The following is a 17,743-nucleotide window of genomic DNA, read 5'->3' on the forward strand; positions in this document are numbered from 1 at the left end:
TTTGTCAGATGTCCTTATATACGTTATGCCCAAGCTTGCGCATCAAATAGCATCTGAATAACGCGCCACTGACTTTAGACGAGGTTTTTCCTGGTCTGTGGCGGAAGTGTTTTCGCAAAATAGCACCAGGGAACGTTTGCGCCGCCTCCTCTTTTCGCTGAACCGCCCCCCGGGAGCGCAAGTTCATTCCCTAATTTATCGACGTGCGTCTGAGGAGGGAAAAGTCCGCTGTGCGTCGGGTGCAAAATAGGAATGATACATGCGTTGGTGTACAAAGTCAGTTGATCTATCTATCTATCTATCTATCTATCTATCTATCTATCTATCTATCTATCTATTTATCGTATACTAGCTAGACCAGCACTGACCATCATAAACCAGCCTGAACCAACATGTGATTTCATGCTGATTTTTCCTGTTGGGTAAACTGAGCTGAATGCTGTCTGTAAATACAATTTAATAGAAGACAGATGTTGTATGCACAGTCCATCAGCAGAGTAGCTAAAGAACACAATAGAAAATATTGCCTTCAATCTGATTTCATAATTTGCCCGTGCAGCATTGTGTGTGTACTTTTTGTTTTCTTGAGGAATTGTGTGCTTTAAGAAAAATATGTTAGAGGAGAGAAATAAAACAAGCTGCCACAACAGAAAACAAACATAGTACAGTTAATTTCTGTTGAGGAGCTCCCGATGCCTGTAACAAAGTAAAACTCCATAAGATGTGGGAAGTCTAACGCACATGGCTCGTGTTGCGAGACCGTGTTGCGATTTATCTCCCCTGCTGTAAATAATTGCGTGTTTGGAATTATACCGGAGGAGACGTGGTGTGTTTGATGCACTGTCAGATTGCGTCTCGTGGTTGGAAACGGATTATAAAGCAGCACTTAATCAATTTCCAGTGCAAGTCCTGCGCTGACGTCCTTGTAAAAGTTCCCTGTCCGTAAGTTGATGTAATTATGACTTAATCTGTGAAATTTTTCATTCATCAACACACCCCAAAACATTTTGCCGTACAGGTTTTTCAAGAGTCGTATCTCACAGAAATAAAGTGTGTTTATGACCCGAGAACGGTATGGTAATGTGCCATAAAAATAGAGAAAAGTGTGCGCCGCTACTCTAGGCGATGATCGGATAATTTATGAAGGCCGGGGATCATCAGAGGCGGACATGGTGAATCGCATTGTCCTTCCCTGCGGAGCATCTGTCATGATGAACGGGGGATGACATCAAACTTGTGCTAATCTCTCACCTTGTTGAAAGTCATACGCTTAAGCTCCTCTCTGTTTTTTTCAGTTGGGAAAGTGAAAGCTTTCTACTCATGAATGAGGCCCAAACTTGGGTTGGCCGCACATATGCACTACATTATCCGGAAACATTGAGCCTTGGTGCTCATATGGGAGATTCAGGTTCGAATCTGGCCGTAAAACTTTCTATCTGCCTTGACATTTTTTAAACCATGTTCTCTTCTCTTGTGTTGTCTCTCTACAGCAGAAGATGATCCCTGCCAGACCAACCCGTGCCTGCATGGTGGGAGCTGTCTGACCGAGGGGGAGGGATACAGTTGCCTTTGCCCTCAGGGCTTTTCAGGAGAGAGCTGCGAGATCGGTAAGTGGATTAAGAGTGAGGTCAGGGTCGGGACAAAAGAGGTCAAGGCCGTTTGAAGGAGCCCACATCAGCTCTGGAAGTGCTCTTGAATTTATGCAGAGGGCTCAAATTGGATATAAAACCACTGCTTCTTCTGGGGGTTATTCCTTTGACCCTTGATGCAGAACCAATGAATATGATTATTAGCAAGTCGAAGACTTAAAATGTCTTCCAAAATTGAATTTACCAGTGTCTAGATCAGATGCTTTTTTTGTGTTTGTTTGTTTGTTTGTTTGTTTGTTTTCATTTTTCCCAATTAGGGGTTATAAAGGAACTGTAAATAGTTTGTTAAAAAAATAAATAGTAATTATAATTATGTATAATACTAAGAATAGGCTTCATTATTATTATTATTATTATTACCTAGTTATGTCATGAAACTCTAGATAGTGCAGGGCATCTTTAACTCTAGGGGCCCTATCTTGCACCCAGCGCAATTGACTTTGTACATCGACGCATGTATCATTCCTATTTTGCACCCGCGCACAGCGGACTTTTCCCTCCACATATGCACGTCGGTAAATTAGGGAATGAACTTGCGCTCCCGGGGGCAGTTTAGCGGCGCAAACGCTCCCTGGTGCTATTTTGGAGTTTTTTTATGGTGTGTACTTTTATCCTAACACCTTTAACCTATTTATTTATTATTCTCAGGTTAGGTAAAGTAAGTCAAGTCTGACCTAAATTATAAGCATTTTAAAATCACTTATATTTGGTCAGAAGACTTATCTGTGGTATGTTCTTATTAAAAGTCTTACAGCATCATAAAGTCTCAGTAGGCAGTTTTTGTAATCAATTAAATTTCTTTTAATTGGTTACTTTTCTTTTTATAATAAACAAAAATATAAAGGCAAATAAAACTTCATCATTAAAGTATAAAATACAATAATCACGTTTTGAATCAAAGGTGTAGTAAGCTCTGGGTTTCTTGTCTTCTGCTTGGGGTTTCTTGTCCTCAGCTTTGGGCTTCTAGGCGTCGGGGGTACTGACGTATCAGTATCCCCGACGCCTAGAAGCCCAAAGCTGAGGACAAGAAACCCCCAGTACTGGCTTATTTTAAACCACCGCTTTACCTTCAATGTATAAGACTTTATTTCACTTTTGCCTTAAACTCATTTGGCAACATGTTCCAGAGTTGGGAGCCCTTTGCAGAAAAGGCTCTTTGCCCTTGTGTAGTTCTACGGAAATCAATCCTACAATTCCCACTTGCTGTACTCCTAGTGATTCTACTTGTATCATCCTGTCTCATTATCAATTTAAATATAGAACAGATGGTGCCTTATTGTGCAAACATTTAAAAATCAATTTTATATAAAAATTTGTTAAAAAATAAGCATATTTAATTATGGCATGTAATATGGCAGTCAGATGGCATTATTTTTAGAGCCCGATTATACAACACTTCACACACATGTATATATTTAAAAGAAAAATGTGAATATACATTAAACATATTTACAGTCTATAGTATTTAAGTCTATAAACCGTATATGCATGCAAATATTTCTTAAATACACATGCATGTGTGTATTTATATATTCAAAATAATTATACACCGTACACACACATACATGTAAGCACAAACTTTTATTTTGGATGCGATTAATTGTTTCACAGCCCTAATATTTACTAAAACAAATTAGAAAGAGATAAATAGTAATAATTAGATTTGCCCTAACAATAATGATAATATTATTATTATTATTAGTAGTAGTAGTAGTGTTTGTTGTTGTTGTTGTTAGTAATAAAATGTATAATATATATATTATAACTCAAATATTTTTGAATATTTTACTTATTATATTTTGATATTTGGCCTTTTAATATTTAACACCTAAAAAAATAATTATTAGGTTGGTAAACAAACTTAATATACTTAAATATATATTATTATTTATTATTTATGTATTAGTTAGTAGTAATAGTAGTAGCAGTAGTTGTAGTAGTAGTTGTTGCTGGTAATAAAATTAATATATTATTAGTACATTCTTTTTTTATATTTGATATAACTCCTAATTATAAATATTATTATTTATAGTATTATTAATAATAATAATAATAATATTATTATAGAAGATGATGGACATATTTTTCACAATTGATATTACATGTATTGCAAATATATTACATTTTGAAATAGCTTGAAAAATCTCAAGGGTACAGGTAAATCATTTTGGCTATAGGGGCTCAGCTGACAGCAAAAATTGGGAACCCCTGGTGTAGTCGATCTGGCACTGTAGCTCTGCAGGGGAAGATGGTTTACAGAAGCTAACTGCGATGTGGCATGTACGGGAAGTGTCTGCGTGATCTGACAGGACTGCACACAGCTCATTCTTCTCTGTCAGACAAGAACAGGAACAGGTGAAGGGAGAGCTGCACTGGAGGTTGGAAGGGTTTCGAGAAAATGAGAGCACGCTCGGAACAGGAGGGCAAGGCTATGCTGTAGAGAAAAAGAGAGGGAGATAAAGAGGTAGAAAAGACAGGAATAATATATATGGAGCAGCTAGAACTGTACCCACTTGAAGAGAACATGAAATGACAGTGTTTACAAAGCACTTAACATTCACAAAATGGGGTATTTCGGAGGAATAATGTAGGATATTTTATCCAGTCAAATTGGATTGAATCATGAAAAGAGAATGTTGCTGTTGCTCATACAATTTTTTTTACCACATATATGATAAAAAGCCTTTGGTAACCACCCATAACATTTGTTTTCAGAAGATATATGTAATTTACCGTAAAACTTCAAATAATAGCCCGGGCTTTTATTTTCCCAAATTGCCGAACTGCACCGGCTTGTATTGGAGACAGGCTATTAATTTAGTGTTGAGACTTCACCCTGTGCTGCAATATACATTTAGTTTTACATTCATTTACAGAAATCAGCTGGTTGAATGAAAATTGCTGATGCTATCGGATTTTCAGATGATATTCTCAATTCAGTTAACGGACGCTCTGAGATAAAGTGAATTCAGACTGCAGTGCAGACTAAGCAACGATTGTATTTAATTGTACAGTACAATCATAACATAGACATGATCTTAATTCCATAATGTCCTTAAACATAACAATATTGCTGGCCATAAACTGACAAAGTGCGCGTTCGGTGTGCGATAACTCGAGTTGTCATAGACGTGGCGCGGCGCTTCTCGTGCGGTGTGCGATACCTCAAGTTGTCATAGATGTGGCGCGGCGCTTCTCGTCCGGTGTGCGATACCTCGAGTTGTCATAGACGTGGCGCGGCGCTTCTCATCCAGTGTGCGATAACGCGAGTTGTCATAGGCGCGACGCGCCGCTAACTCTCTCTGCCTGCCTTGCTTGCGCTAACAGCTCCCGCCCAAATGCGCAGGGCTCTCTTGCGTGCCCAATCTACACCATAGAACTGGCTTAAACAGACGATCTGACGGGTTTTAGAAGATTAAATACAACCCGAAACTAAAAAACAGACCCGGCCTCTATTTGAGACCGGCCTTTATTTATCCAAACCTGTAGCCACACCAGGCGTGTAAAAGAGACAGGCGTCTATTTGGGACTCGGCTATTATTTGAATTTTTACGGTAGTCAAAAAGACCGACACCCCAAAAAACTAAATGACGAATCAATGAAATATGTGCCTTGACGGTCTGTAAATGAAACGCACCAAATACTGTGCCAAATGGATAAACAGTCGAGGACAAATTTGAAAAGTATGTTTTTCAGAAATTGCTAAATGGCAGTAACATTTTAAGAACTACATTGACAGATTCAAGGATAAATCAAATTAATTTATTCTAGCTGACACAGTTCCAGAATTATTAGCGAAAGGGTAAATCTGATCATTATAGCAGCACCTAATGTCTGACTGAAGTATGTACAGCTGAGTGGGTTGGATTTGGGACCATTCTTCCTAGATCTACAATTACAGTCTTTGACAAACCATTTTTAGGGCAGAAAAATAAGGGAGGATGAGGATGAAGAGACAATCTGAACAAACACATATAATAACACTTGTAATGCTGGATAAAATGCTGGCTTATCTCTAACTAAACTTACTGTTGCATTAGGAACACTGCTTTTGTGTTCATCTTATGACCATTATAGACCGAACAGACAGCTGAGGCCCTAATAAGGTGCCATTACGGAGAGGCGTCTGGATGTCAAAGGTCCCAGCTGTGTTATGTTGGAGAGGTCGAAGGTTATCAAAGCTGCATTATCCCGAGTCTCATTATCAATCTTTTCACTCTCCAACTGCAGAGTCGATATGTGAATTATGCTAAACTACAACAAACAGTTGATTTGCCGCTAGCACTTGTGCTAGTAAGCATTACAGTGTGATGCTAACTGTAGTGTTTGCTAATAACCCGTTATTCAGTTCACATATGTTTATACAATTCTGCACTGCTTTAGGGATCCATTTTAGGTTTGTGACGTAAATTGCATTCAAAAGAAAACAATTCATGTTTATGTAATTCCGATAATTTTGGACGTCGCAAGTTCCTTCGGGTGATTTAGTAATTGGCTTTCTTGGCTACTGGCAGAGCATTCTGTGTTAGCAGTGTGTGTAATATTAATTACAGCCAAAAGCACAAGGTTAATTGCATATTACTGCAAACTCTTTTGACCACATTTTGTACTAATCTAACACTTGATCTCTCCAGTCAATGTGTCATCAGACGAAAGAAGGATGAATTATGTAGGGAAAGTGTTCTTTGATTCTCTTTTTTGTATTCATATTCATAAGCGCTGCTTGCTAAAACTCGCCTTGCACCCATAGACATTATATAAGATGGACACAGTGACCCCATAGATTTCAACGGAGAAAAGTGAAGCCCATTTGAAGCACTCACTTCCTGATCGCCAGGCGTACTGCGCAGGCTCAAACTGAGCTTGGTGACGTGAGCAACGTGTCTGACAGCTGTCAGTCTTCTAGTAGCTGTGCCCGAGAGAAATCTGAATCATTCCCTTCCGAATCTCGCAGAGACGGAGAGCGTGAGTATTAGCTGTCCATGAGCTAGCAGCAGGAGCAACTTTATCACTCTCTGTGGACTACTCCCTTGACTTTATCGGACTTTATGCCGCCATGTCCCCCCGATTGCTTGGGAGCTTCTCCGCCGGTCTATACGGTAATTTCTCTACAGTGCGACAGAGTCGCGTGGTTATGACGCAATCGTTAGCCTATTTTTACAAAAACGGCTTCTACGGGGCCATAATGTAAGGTACAAGGTAATGGAGCCTTTTATAAATTGTCGAGTTTCTTTAGAAATAAATAATGGACAAATGAAGTCTTTGGACGCCTCAGATGTAAAGTTATTCGCTGTCAAAGTGACGCCAAAATGAATGGAAGTCAATGGAATGCTAACAGCAGGTGAAGTTCTGCTACAATGGCGGCTCCCGGGGAGGCTTCAGTTTCCGGTGGATGGATTACCCCCTTGCTTGCACCGTTTATGCTACAAACATGAATGATTGATACTGTACCTTTGCTTTATTGAAGAAAGGTGTACTTTTACAAATATTTGCATTGGATAAACCTTGGTGGAGAACGCGGGCATATACTTTTCAAAAACATATAATTTTATAGAACAAGGAACCCCTGAGCCACTTCTAGAAACCACAATATCACAGACTTGGAGGTGGGCTCTATTTGACTTCGGCCTCTAGTAACCACCCACAACACCCTTGCAACCACTTAGCAACACCCTAGCAACTGTATTGCAATGTCTAGCAAACTCTACCATCGCTCTCTACCTTAGTAACAAAATGCATAGATAAATGACACTGCTACACTATCCTTGGACTCCGTCCTTCGGGAATCAGGTTGTGCTCAGCAATTTGGGAAGCATTTAGGATCCTTGCATAATTTATTGACTGCGCATCTGCCGGGCAATTGAAACATTTATGAGAAAGAGCAAAGAGGCATCTGAAGGAAGTGATCTTCTCCCTGCCGCAAGCAACACATGCCAACATCAGAAAGGGCTGTCCATCAATCTATATGGGTCTCCCACTCCAGGTGATACATGAGCTAGATTGAGACACATCCTGAGTTTAGTTATGTTCAATAATTTAAGGAACAGTTGAAGAGTTCACACATTCATTTTGAGACACAAAATGGTGCAGAAATACCTTGACTGGTTTGGATTGCCACCCATAACTGTTCATAAGCATGAGATAAAACTCAAAACATCCTACTTCTGGACACATTGCCAGTTAAAGGAGTTTTCAGTCTTATTTACTGCTTGTTAAAATGCATTCACAGTTCTATAATTTCAACTTCAAATGAACTAAATGAATGCTTTCCAGGTTCAAAACACGTTTTGTATTGACAAAGTGTAATCAATTACCATAAAGAATCATTTTGATGTATCCCTCAGTTTTTAAAAGTAAAAATGTTGATTACAATAGAAGTCTATTTGGCAAGTAATTTCGGAGGGTTTTGTAGAAATGTAAAGCGATTACTTTAATTATTCCATGAAAAGATATGTTATTTGAGCTGTATAATGTAAATATGTTATTTACATACTGCTGTTATTAGCAGCATTATTTGAATATTATTCTCTCAGTTACAATTTAAGATTATGATGATATTCTCTTTATTTTCTACATTTCAGAGTTAAAGGTCCACCGCAAATCAGCCATGGTTGGATCAACACATTAGTGTAGAGGTTACTCGATGACTTATGGGTCACAACTGCTGCAAATGGGGATTGGGTGGTTGCTCTGTGCATTAAAACAATTGAAAAGCCAAATACTAATGCTGGCAGTGAGATTTATTCAGCCTGGAGGGGAAGTGGCTAATGTTTCTGGGAAGCTGAATAGCACAAATACAATTTTACAGTGCAAACATAATGAAGTCAGACCGAAGCACACCCATATGATTCAATACTCATTCACTTTGTTTCAAGCAGTCGATATGTACAGTCGACAGCTTATAAATATACACTACGCAAACAATTGTAAGTGGATCCGTTGTCTAAAAAGGGACAAAATTTTACGTCTTGTTACTAGATTTTAGTATTTAAAAAGCCTTTATTTGCATGTCTACATATTAAAAAAACACCAACACGTGTCAGCTCAAACAGGCCTTCAAATATACACTACCATAACTGTATACTGTAGTATATATATATTTGTATATTCCACTCTTTCTCTCAGTCTCTCTTTTTCACTCTACTACATTCTCTTTTTCAGTGCTGCTCCCTCGACCCCTGTCCACTCTGCCCTGTTGTTATTTGCCAGAAAGGCTGTATGAAAATTGCAATGCACTTCCAAAAAGGAGTGAAAGCAGCCCTTTCGGTCCCATAAGCCTTTTTCTCCAGTAATACATTGCATTTGCCTCCACCAGACTGCCATATATTTTCTCCACCCTTAACCTCGTATGCATTTCCTCTACGGCTTAGTTTGGTCCCTCTGCCTATACGACGAAATACGCAACATATTGGCAGACATGCAAACACATTTGAAACCAAGAAGTTTATACTAGGGTTTTCAACTGATTAAATTATATTTTTAACAGCATATATAGCATATTATTATAAATATTAATACATTATTTTAATAATTTTAAAAGTTTATTTCCTCAATAATTTTATTCCCAATAGATAGACAGAAAGACAGATAGGATGACAGAACGATACATAGATAGATGGATGGATGGATGGATTGATAGAGTTGCTAGTTGGTTTATGTTTTATGTTAATTATGTTTTTTATGTGTTATAAAATATTATAATTTTCAGATTTAACAAATTGATAATTCTTTATATATCGTTATATTAAAATATCAAAATTTAAACCCTTCAGCAACCATCTGTTGCATCAGACTCCATAATTGCATTTTATAAATGAAGTTTGCCCTATTCATATTTTTGCCCTAAAACCCTAGAGAACAACTTTCTTCTGGGACATTTTCCGTGAGGAAGCTCAGCCCTCTGCAGCTTCTTTAACATCGGTGCGCCTGTTGATTGATGGCTATGTGGGCAAGCCAATCCCCCAGTGCACGGCTGCTCTTTACACGAGATGATCGGCCCCGCCCGGCACCAGTGGCTCATTAAATCATCCCTTGACACATTCTATCCATGGAGAAGTGATCAACAAATCATTGACAATCATTCTTCATTTGCTGACAAGTACCGCGGCGCGAGGGGCAATGTGGATCCGAGCACCCTCGGGCTGTCGGAACGGGCCGGCGCGCACAGACAACCTCAGGTCCATCTGCTCCGTCAGACTAATGTTGGCAAAGACAGGTAGAGGGCGGCCCAGTTGGCAGCCCAACACGACAGCAGGGGGCGGAGCAAAAGAAAACACAGATCTGGAGATTAACGAGTTTTTATGAGTTTGGCTCACTAGGCGATCACAGAAGTTGAATACACCTGCTACTGTCCATAAAGACCTGGACCACCACATTGCTACAGTTTACAGCAGCTAAAGCCAAGCTCAAACTTTCATACCGAAACTCATTGTCCTTTTGTTTTTCAAGTTGGCAGCAAAATTCCTCGAATTGCGCTAGTCACATGCAATAAATCAAATGCAAAAAATGTTGGCATTGTAAAATTTGCTAGTGTTGGAACGCAATGTTTTTTTATAAAGGCTTATACCAATATCTTGAACAGCAGGGTTATTTTATTTACAGTTAATTAAATAATACTTGCAGGACTTTTTTTTTTTAAACTTACATTATTATTTTGAAATTAAAAATGCATATCATTTACTAAAATAATTTGAAAGCTATTTGAAATAAATAAATTGAATTTGAGATTAAAAACTAAAATAATATATAAATAAATATATAAATATAAAATCAAATGTGACAATTTGATCTAAAATCTGTAAAAAAAATATATACTTAAAATAAAAAATATATACTAAATTATTTATTTATTCTGTTCTGTAGTCCTATTATGGTTCAAGTTTCACAAATAAAAACCTTGTTAAAAGCATATATATAAAGAAAGCAAACACTGCAACCAACAGAGCAGAAAGGTTATTGTTTGTTGTTTTTGTTGTTGTGTAAAATAAAAAGTACATAATATTTACTACATTTGAAAAAAAAGTACTTAAAGCTGCAGTCCGGCACTTTTTTGGGTTTAAAAATATCAAAAAAGACATTTTTGAAAAAAAACGTAACCAGCCAGTGTTCAAAACGATCTGCTTGCCTTACCTCGATTCAAAACGGAAAGCTTGTAATAATGATTTTAATTCCAGTGGTACTGGTGGATTTCCGCGGGAATTTCGAGCATGTCTTTGCGTCATTACGTCATTTCTGTACACATAGAGAAGGAGTCCCCGGCTAGCGTGTGTGGATGATGGTGGAGATTTAGCTTAGCACTTGGTATGGCGGATCCCGAAAGTTTAAAGCGACAATCACCAGTGACAACTTGAGATTTACCAGTTGTAAACCCCAAAGACTTCGGACTTCAGAGTGGCTACAGAAAAAATATATTTTTCACGTTTTGACGTGATATAAGCAATCGTTAGAATTAATCAGCATGATATAGCTACTGCAATGCTTCCCCCCACCCCCCGAATTTGGTCAGAACAAAAGTGAATGTTACTTACTTGTTCAGATGACATTTTCCGATGAAAATTCTAATGTTGACACTTTCAAAAAGTATACTCTGAGATTGCTGATGACAGTACAGTATCCACAGCGACGCGGCAGCCTCAATACATTGTGTTCATCCGCGCTGTTTCATGCCGATTTACTACCCACGCACAGTTAATAATTCCGCGAATAACTGCAATTGCAGATTTCTAACAGAGATGGCGACAAAGAGGAAAAACGACGGACTGCAGCTTTAATATTAAAAACTAAATATAAATAAAATATAACTATTAAAACATTTACAAAAACATGAATAAATCTGTAAAAACATACTTTATATTATACAAATATTTTACTAAATTATTTTAACTTTTTTGGTAGTCCTATTATAGTATAATTTTTCACAACTAGAGAAATTGTTAAAAACAAATGAAAAAGTAAACCATGTAACCAACAGTGCATTACATAATTAGTCAGGTTACACTAGTTGTACACATAGTACACAGTGAATGTGAGATTGTGGCCAATATTATATAAATCATAGTGTTTGTCTTTTTATTATTAGACAGGACAGTTAAAAAGACTAATGAGGATTGAGAGATATAATAAAACATAAAAACTAGAGACAGGGGTGCCGCCAGAAATTCTGGGCCCTATGGAAACCAAAATTTCTGGGCCCCCTACATTTTTTAAAGATAAAATGTAACCCAATAAACATGCCCTGTATACTTTTAAAAATATACTTAGCACATTGCATAGTTAAAATGTCTAAAGTTGAGTACTACAAAAACAAGAAAAAAATAAAGAAATATGTACTTGTTTACATAAAAGGGAGAACATGTATTATCTCAATTGCAATTGCAAGCAATACAGAACATAATGTACACATATTGACATACTTTACATGAACAAGCTTTAGCTGGGTCAAACTGCTCAATCAGGAAACATCATCTAGAACTAACCCATAATTAAATCAGTCCAGGAATAAAACTAGCTAGGCCAAAAGGGCTCAAAATCAAGACACAACAGACACACACACCCACACACACGTAATAACCATATTATTTTGATTGGCCTATTTAGTTTTCTTAATATATAATATTATTAAGTAGGCTATGTAATATACTTAATATTATAATTAGTATAAGTAAGTATTAAATATATCTATTTTGTAAACTCCTTCTAGCCAATGGTTACTACAGACACATGTTTTATTCAATTTTATATTATTTTTTTTCTGGGCCATTCATATTAAGAACGTCAAGTTTGACCGCATCGATCGTAGCAGCAGGACTGTCTGTCACTTCACAGAACACACGACACGGCAAACTGATTTTGTCATTTTTGAAGCGTGTAGATTACTTTTTGTTTGTAAAGTTATCATCATGTGGCGAACACAGTAGATACGACGTGTTTAGAGGCTTCAATCTTCGTGAAGTTTTGCGCTCAGGCTCACCTTGTTCGGCTGAGACGGGGGCGGGGGACGTGGGGGAAGGAGGACGCGGGTGTGCAACAGCCGCTGAATCTGTGTCGACTACGAGACATGATAACCCGGAGACAGCAGAGATGTTATTATTGTTGAATGTAAATCATAATTCAGTAATTATTTTACTAAGCTAGCTAGATAAAAGCAGGTCATGTAGCAACAAAAATAAGTAGGCTAACTCTGAAAGTTTTGGAATACATGAATAGGGCAAGCTACCTTTCTTTTTGAAAAACTGTGTGACATACTGTCAACTTCGGCGTTCTCTGTCTTCTCTTTCCGTTTTTGATGCCCTGACTTTTGATGTGACATGCCTGCGTGTGTCTGCGCTGCATCATAGCAAGTGCAATAAGCAGACGCTACACTATAGCGATCGTAGCTTGGACCGCGCAGGTGGAATGAACCATTGTGAAAGGGAGGGGTGTGTCTGATACAGTAAATACATTATTTGTTTTTTTAAATATTAAATATATGGTCAAAACGGACAAAATACACATTTAGTGCACGAGGGGCCCTAGCATATAATGTAGTATAAAAAAGAGAAAAGAAATAAAATAAAAAGGGGATCTGCTCTTCTGGGCCCTAAATCAGCCTGGGCCCTTAGAATCGTCCTAACCTTCCACCCCTTTACGGCGCCCTTGACTAGAGAACACAAAACCGAATGTGCGCAGGGCAACAAGCTTCAGTGTTGTAGTGTATGGCTTAACGCTCTACGGATGAGGGCATGAAATGATGTGTGCTGGCCTCTGATTGGATGCTGATTCAGCAGTGTCAGTCATCGTCCATGTGACGGTCCTCTGCAGTAGGATGGGAACAGAATTTGTAAAGCCTAGTCATTTACTGTACATTTGGGGACAAATTGATTTCCTATGAAGTCAGTGTCTGGGTTTTGGAGCCTCTTATCGCTGTGGCAGCTGGATGGACGTGTTGTCCTGGGAATGAGTTCTGGAAATGAATTATGAGGGGTGGGGTGCGGGGGCTGGGGGGTTCCTCTTATCTCTGCTTTACCAGGACCACTATCACCTGAAGGTGTGCCAGTGCTTTGACCTTTTTTATGCCACTTTGTGTTAAATCACAAATGCTTATCACAGATGTCTATGCGGAAGAACAGAGATGCTAATGCTAATGCTAAAAGACGGCTATAGTTCACTGCAAAGTAAATAGCTGTTATGTTAGTAGCCTTTTTAGGTATCTATCTATGTCTGTCTGTCTGTCTGTCTATCTTCCCATCTGTCTGTCTATCTATCTATCTATCTATCTATCTATCTATCTATCTATCTCTCCATCTGTCTGTCTTTCTGTCCATCTATCTCTCTTACTTGAGCATCCTAGCTAGACTGCATTTTAAGGCATTGTAGATCCATTCCGAGCATGAATGTTGTTTCAAAAAGGAGGGCATCAAGTCTGTTGCTTTTTAAGATATCTTGTTAGTTTATTTCTTTATTTTATTGTTTAGGACAGCATTCCATGCTTCTTTTTTCCCCAGAAAATACATTGCAACAAAATTGACTTTTTTTTAAATCCAGTACCAAGAAGTATAAAAAAATAGTAAACACAAATATTGAGTACAGATAGTCAAATTAATTGTATTAAAATAGTTTAATCATTTTAGCTTTAAGCTTAGCAACATGCTAAAATCAAATTCTATTGGAGTCAATTGAGATGTGTGATTAACATGTAAAAGTCATGTGAATACAGAGCACTCTATTAGTGAGCTGAAGTGAGAAAGTCATGCAAAGTATTCAGTGCTGCAGGATCCCCGGGAGGAGGATTGAGAAATTTTGTGCTACACCGCTTCCTTGATCCTATTCTTATGATCCAGAGTTCATCCTTCTGCTGATATCTGATTGATTTTGACAATTTTGAGGAAAGTAAGAGGTTACTTTTTAAGAGGTGTTCGCACACATCTTGCTTATTTATATCCCAGTTAGACAGCAACATCTGATCTCACACATTGATTAGATCTTTGTTGGGTTTCAAAGCGCGTAGTAAAAATTCCCCACCTAGAGAAATGTGGCAAATCTCCTCATTCCCGCGTGATCCCCCAAGCTGTGTGGATTGCATCACAGCCAGGGTTAGAGGGGGTTTACGAAATCCATCCTCAGCTGCATAAGCCCTCAGGCCTTCTAGATTACCTGACTGGGTCGGGGGAATCTTGAGCGCTGCATTTCACTCTATTCCTCTTGCATTCCTCTTTTCGTCACATTGCCCCCCCCCTACACACACACACACACTCTCTCTCTCTCTCTCTCTCTGGTTCTCTGTTTGAAGACAGCTTTGAGTTCAATTTTGACCTCCCCACGCCAGAGAGAGAACAGAGGCGCTGTCAGATCTGAGCAACAGTTTGAAATGTTGTGACACCTCTGCTCATTAGCTTCTGTAACGCTCCCTGAGTTGTTGCACTAGGCCTGTCAGCAGTGGTTTGGACACGGCCTGACTTCAGCTCACTAAGATGCTGCCCCTAGCTGAAGCACAAGCACTTTACACTCGACCCAAACCACCATAATAAAAACATGAGGATTTTCCTCAAAACTTGCACATGGCACATTTGTCTAGAAGAGTTCATATGGCTAAGAATAATTTGAACCGTCCGTCCGTCCGTCCGTCTGTCTGTCTGTATCTATCCGTCTGCCTATCTATCTATCTATCTATCTATCTATCTATCTATCTATCTATCTATCTATCTATCTATCTATCTATCTATCTATCTATCTATCTATCTATCTATCTATCTATCTATATATCTATCTATATATCTATATATCTATATATCTATATATCTATATATCTATCTATCTATCTATCTATCTATCTATCCGTCTGTATGTCTGTCTGTCTGTCCGTACATCTATCTATAACTGTCTGTATCTATCTGTCTTTCTGTATCTATCCGTCTGTCTGTATATCTGTCTGTCTGCCTGTATCTATCTGTCTGTCTGTATATCTGTTTGTCTGTCTGTATCTATCTATCCGTCTGTCTGTCTGTACGTCTATCTATCTATCGTCTGTCTGTACATCTATCTATATATCCGTCTGTCTATCCATCTGTCTGCCTGTCTATCTATCTGTCTGTCCGTCTGTCTGTTTGTCTATATATTCGTCTGTCTGTCTGACTGTCTGTCTGTCTGTCTGTCTGTCTGTCTGTCTGTCTGTCTGTCTGTCTGTCTGTCTGTCTGTCTGTCTGTCTGTCTGTCTGTCTGTCTGTCTGTCTGTCTGTCTGTCTGTCTGTCTGTCTGTCTATCTATCTATTTGTGATTTTGCCCCTATATGTTTCAGACCACATTTGACTACAGCAGACAACATGTTCATATGGTCCTTTTAACCTTATTCAACTTTAATAACAGCAGTAAACCTTTCTCGTATATAGACGTCTACATTTATCTCAAAACTACTTTATCAATAACCGAATGGCTTCTATTGATTGAAGCACACCCATGTGGTTTGCGCAACTACATGTATCAATCTTTTGGCGTGGCAGTCGCTGTCAGTGGTCTGAAATCCTTTAAATGAAGAAATGTCAGAGCTGTATTGATGCAAGTATTGATCCCAGTGGGTGACTATCTATCCATCCATCCATCCATCCATCCATCCATCCATCCATCCATCCATCTTATTTTAATTTAGTATCTAATTTATTCATTTCAAACACTGGGATTCATTCAAATATTTCACTACTTTTTTTATTTATTTATTAATTATGACTCATTTTAATAATTGTTTTCATCAAATAATAAGATAAATACTACAATTAATTAATCATAAAAACTGACAACCCTAGTAAAAATTAAAACAAACAATCCAGAACCTGATGCAAACCCAAAGTTATGATGAAATGAAATGAAACTCGTCTGAAAACATGGCAATTTCCAGGACCCATCATGTTAGCATTATTAGGAGGGTCTCAGGAGACTCTTCTTAGACGCAAATTGACGACTCCTTTTCATCAGTGTTCTGAAAGCAGGATTTGTTCCCACAGGCATGTTATTGTAGACTGCCGCCTCAGTAATAGCAACTTGAGGAAAAGATTACAGGTGCTTGGCAGTGCTGCATCCTTTTACTCTTATATATTATTGTTTCATTTTTGTTTGCTCATCAACCGCTCCCGTTTGCTGATTATTCCACTCCAAGGGCACACTCCATAAAGCTCTCCATTCTCGCACCGCTGAAGCAATTACGATGAAAACAATCAACAGAAACAGGACACAAGCCTCTCTGAAAGAATGTCATTTATCTTTCAAATGTTAAAGAGTTATAAAATAATGTCCCGGAAAGCTCAGAATTTCAGTGCGCTCATTTTGAAAGTCATCGCTGACGACTGCAGGGATTCTAATCCTTTGGGGAAATGTCAGGGTTGTCTTGTCTTTGTCATACATCTTCAGGCCTCTCCTAAACTCCTCCTCCTCTGGGGAATTGGAGCACTTTGGAAAAAGTTTTCTGACAAGAAGCGGAAGGTCAAAACAGAAAACTTCGGTTTACATAAACATTTGATGGGGAAAAGTGCTGATACATTAAAATAATCCTTTTTGGCGAAGCATTTTAGAGTCGTCACCTTCCATGATGTACTTTCGAAGTCTGCACAAAGCAGCGGAGCCAACAGTTTAGTGTCTATATACACGGACAAGATGGAAGAAAAGCACTTTGATGGCTTTGAGCAAAGGCGCTGAGTCCCAGGCGGCTGATGCATTGCAAATCGGCCACTGTCAGATCCGTTCGCATTTTCAATCATTATTATTTGAAGCCAGAAGCACGGCGTGATAAAATATCATCCGAGAGAAGTTGTGGAGAGAGTCCTTGTTTTGTGGTATTGATCTTTCTCTTCTCGGAACGTTATTAGATTCTGATCCCATGAAAAAACGCTGGATGGATCATTTGGCCGTGAAATAGTTGATTGCATTTGAGGTCTCATTTATAAGGGAAGGGAGGACTGTTTACATTTTATTTGGCACGTCATTTACAAATGCCCCAGCAGCCGCTGAAATTGAAAACATAAATCTGGCCAATGCCAAACTAAGCATCTTCCCTCCAGCTCTCGGAAGCAGCGGAAAAAACTTGAAAGCCAATGTCAGAAGGGACAGGGTTGAATGGCTAAGGCTGCCCT

At 38.5% G+C, this 17,743-nt stretch overlaps 1 protein-coding gene across 3 annotated transcripts in view; it reads left to right on the forward strand.

The window, feature by feature from the left end:
* Nucleotides 1-17,743, forward strand: part of ncanb (neurocan b) — a 140,315-nt gene that overhangs the window by 92,587 nt on the left and 29,985 nt on the right. For all 3 annotated transcript variants that reach the window (XM_079593119.1, XM_079593120.1, XM_079593121.1), the window contains one exon: nt 1,491-1,607. In XM_079593119.1, coding sequence (XP_079449245.1) covers nt 1,491-1,607 — 117 coding nt within the window. The remainder of the gene's footprint in view (nt 1-1,490; nt 1,608-17,743) is intronic.

This window comes from Phoxinus phoxinus (genome assembly GCF_949152265.1).
Source record: "Phoxinus phoxinus genome assembly, chromosome: 20".
Lineage (NCBI taxonomy): Eukaryota > Metazoa > Chordata > Actinopteri > Cypriniformes > Leuciscidae > Phoxinus > Phoxinus phoxinus.